Raw genomic sequence first — 3,257 nt, forward strand, 5'->3', positions numbered from 1 at the left:
TAAATAAATAATAGACACTATAGAACTGATTTAATAATAACTTTTCAGATTAAAAAAAAAAAGCTGTAAAACTGTAAAAGTGATATATAATATGATAATAAATAAATGGAGACTGAATAATTTCTCTGCTATAATGAAATTTATCACCAGTTGCAGACACAAAATCTTAAGATGGTGATGCAAACAACTCAACTGGGATTGACTTGAAGAATCTGGTAATTAGAGTAGCATGTAAGAAAGCAAAGCATGGTCCCAAAACCCAGCTAAAAAGTAAAAATTTTAAATATGAAGGGGTTGAACTAAGTCACTATTTGAACAGTTAAATGTTGATGCACCTGGTGCAATTGCAAAAGTGACAATCATCACCTCTCATGCTCATTGATGTTGCTTCATATGGTGGGCCTATTATTCATTTCTTTAATTTTATCTTTTCTCCCATAACACACTATGATTTCAATCAACTCTTTAACAGCACAATCACGCTAATCAAAAGCTCTTCTCTTTGTAAATTAAGATCTTCATTACAAAATACAAATACAGCATATCATGTACATACAATAATAATGTTCAGTATCTAATTTTTATCGTCAGCCAAATTCCACATATGCTAATATAGGAAACAAGTATACATATATATGACATGTGTGTCTAGAACAAGAAGACATTAACTGGAAGAAACACTGCTTAAAATCAGAAAAAGAAGCAGATATGGCGCACATGATGCCAATATTGTATTCCACTGCTACACTGTGCTGCCGTATATATATATATATAGGGAAACATTCTCACGCCTCACTGACACTGACAAAGACAGAGACAGTGACTCTTGGATCAAGCACATCATCCCAACAACACTACTCCTCCTCAGTTGACCAAAAGTCAAATTCAATCCTTTATTATCTATGTATCATACTCTATACAAGTACCATCATACATAACAAACAGGGCCTTAAAAGGAACAAACACAATAAAGCAGCAAACTTCTTTTCCAAAAGGTTTTCCCATAACAAATTCTCATCTTCTTCACTCATCAACATTCTCATCTCTCTGGTTCCAAGCTAGCTTCTTGTCCTCAATGGAGAACAACAACAACAAAAGAAACCCACTTCCCCATTTTCCACGTCTTACTCTTACTACTATTACACTCATGATCTTCCTTGTTACGATGATGTTTCCTGTGACTGAAGAAGCTGCAGCACCAGTTTCTTCTTCCATCAAGACCGATGAACAGGCCCTTCTCATGTTCAAAAAGATGGTTCAAAAAGATGAAACTGGAGCTTTGTCAGGTTGGCAGCTCAACAGGAATCCATGCACCTGGTTTGGAGTTTCATGCACTCATGGAAGAGTCACTCAGCTTGATCTCAGTGGCCATGGTTTATCCGGAACCATCACTCTTGACCCTCTATCTTCTCTAGACATGTTGTCTGTTCTGAAACTTTCTCTCAATTCATTCTCTGTAAATTCCACTTCCTTGCTTACCCTCCCTTACAGTTTGACACAGCTTGATCTCTCTTTTGCCGGAGTTTCAGGTCCAATCCCTGACAACTTCTTCTCAAGGTGTCCAAATCTTGTTGTTGTGAACCTCTCTTACAACAACATGACTGGCCCTATCCCTGATAATTTCTTGCAAAATTCTGATAAGTTGCAGTCTCTTGATCTCTCTTCCAACAATTTATCAGGCTCAATATCTGGCCTCAAAATTGATTGCAACTCCTTGTTGCAGCTTGATCTATCTGAGAACCGTTTATCAGATTCAATTCCAATCTCTCTGTCAAACTGCACCAGCCTCAAGAGTTTGAACTTGGGGAACAATTTGATTTCTGGTGAGATTCCAAAGGCTTTGGGGAATCTGAACAGCCTACAGACTTTGGATCTTTCAAGGAATCAACTCATTGGTTGGATCCCTTTTGAGTTTGGAAATGTGTGTGCTTCCCTTGTCGAACTTAGGCTCTCTTTCAACAACCTTACAGGTTCAATACCATCAAGTTTCTCTTCTTGCACTTGGCTGCAGCTTCTTGATATATCCAACAACAACATGTCAGGTCCATTGCCAGATTCAATCTTTCATAACCTCGGATCATTGCAGGAATTAAGGCTGGGAAACAATGCAATCTCAGGGCCATTCCCATCTTCAATATCTTCCTGCAAGAAACTGAGGATTGTGGATTTTAGCTCAAACAAATTCTATGGATCTATCCCCAGAGATATATGTCCAGGTGCAGCATCACTTGAGGAGCTGAGAATGCCAGATAATCTCATAACTGGGGAAATTCCATCTCAACTGTCAAAATGCTCACAGTTAAAGACACTTGATTTTAGTCTCAACTATCTCAATGGTTCAATCCCTGAGGAGCTTGGACAGCTTGAGAATCTTGAGCAGCTGATAGCATGGTTCAATGGCTTGGAAGGTAAGATTCCACCAAAGTTGGGGAAATGCAAGAAGCTCAAGGATCTTATACTGAACAATAATCACTTAACTGGTGAAATTCCCAGTGAGTTGTTCAACTGCAGCAACCTTGAATGGATATCACTCACAAGCAATGAGCTCAGCGGCGAGATACCGCGCGAGTTTGGCCTATTGACAAGGCTGGCTGTTCTGCAGCTTGGAAACAACAGCTTCACCGGGCAGATACCGGGGGAGCTGGCCAATTGCAGCAGTTTGGTGTGGTTGGACTTGAACAGCAACAAGCTCACAGGTGAGATTCCACCAAGACTTGGAAGGCAGCAAGGAGCAAAGTCATTGTTTGGAATTTTGTCAGGAAACACTTTGGTGTTTGTGAGGAATGTTGGAAACTCGTGCAAAGGTGTTGGGGGTTTGTTGGAATTCTATGGAATAAGGCCTGAGAGACTCTTGCAGGTTCCAACACTAAGGACCTGTGATTTCACAAGGCTGTATTCAGGTCCTGTTCTTAGTCTTTTCACAAAGTATCAGACTCTGGAGTATCTTGATCTCTCCTACAACGAGCTCCGAGGAAGAATCCCCCAAGAATTCGGGGACATGGAGGCCCTGCAGGTTCTTGAGTTGTCTCACAATCAGTTATCTGGAGAAATCCCTTCAACATTAGGCCAGCTAAAGAATTTGGGAGTGTTTGATGCATCACACAATAGATTGCAGGGCCATATCCCTGACTCATTCTCAAACCTGTCATTCTTGGTGCAGATTGATCTATCAAACAATGAGTTAACAGGGGAGATTCCATCTAGAGGGCAATTGAGCACACTTCCAGCTTCTCAGTATGCAAACAATCCCGGTCTTT

General features: G+C 40.3%; 1 protein-coding gene across 1 annotated transcript in view; it reads left to right on the forward strand.

Annotated features, from left to right (window-relative positions):
• Positions 763-3,257, forward strand: part of LOC107632100 (serine/threonine-protein kinase BRI1-like 2) — a gene marked incomplete in the record, with an annotated part of 10,245 nt that continues 7,750 nt past the window's right edge. The window contains 1 exon segment of the mRNA XM_016335746.2: positions 763-3,257. Coding sequence (XP_016191232.1) covers positions 1,076-3,257 — 2,182 coding nt within the window.

The sequence above is a fragment of the Arachis ipaensis genome, chromosome B03, assembly GCF_000816755.2.
Source record: "Arachis ipaensis cultivar K30076 chromosome B03, Araip1.1, whole genome shotgun sequence".
In the NCBI taxonomy this organism is placed as follows: domain Eukaryota; kingdom Viridiplantae; phylum Streptophyta; class Magnoliopsida; order Fabales; family Fabaceae; genus Arachis; species Arachis ipaensis.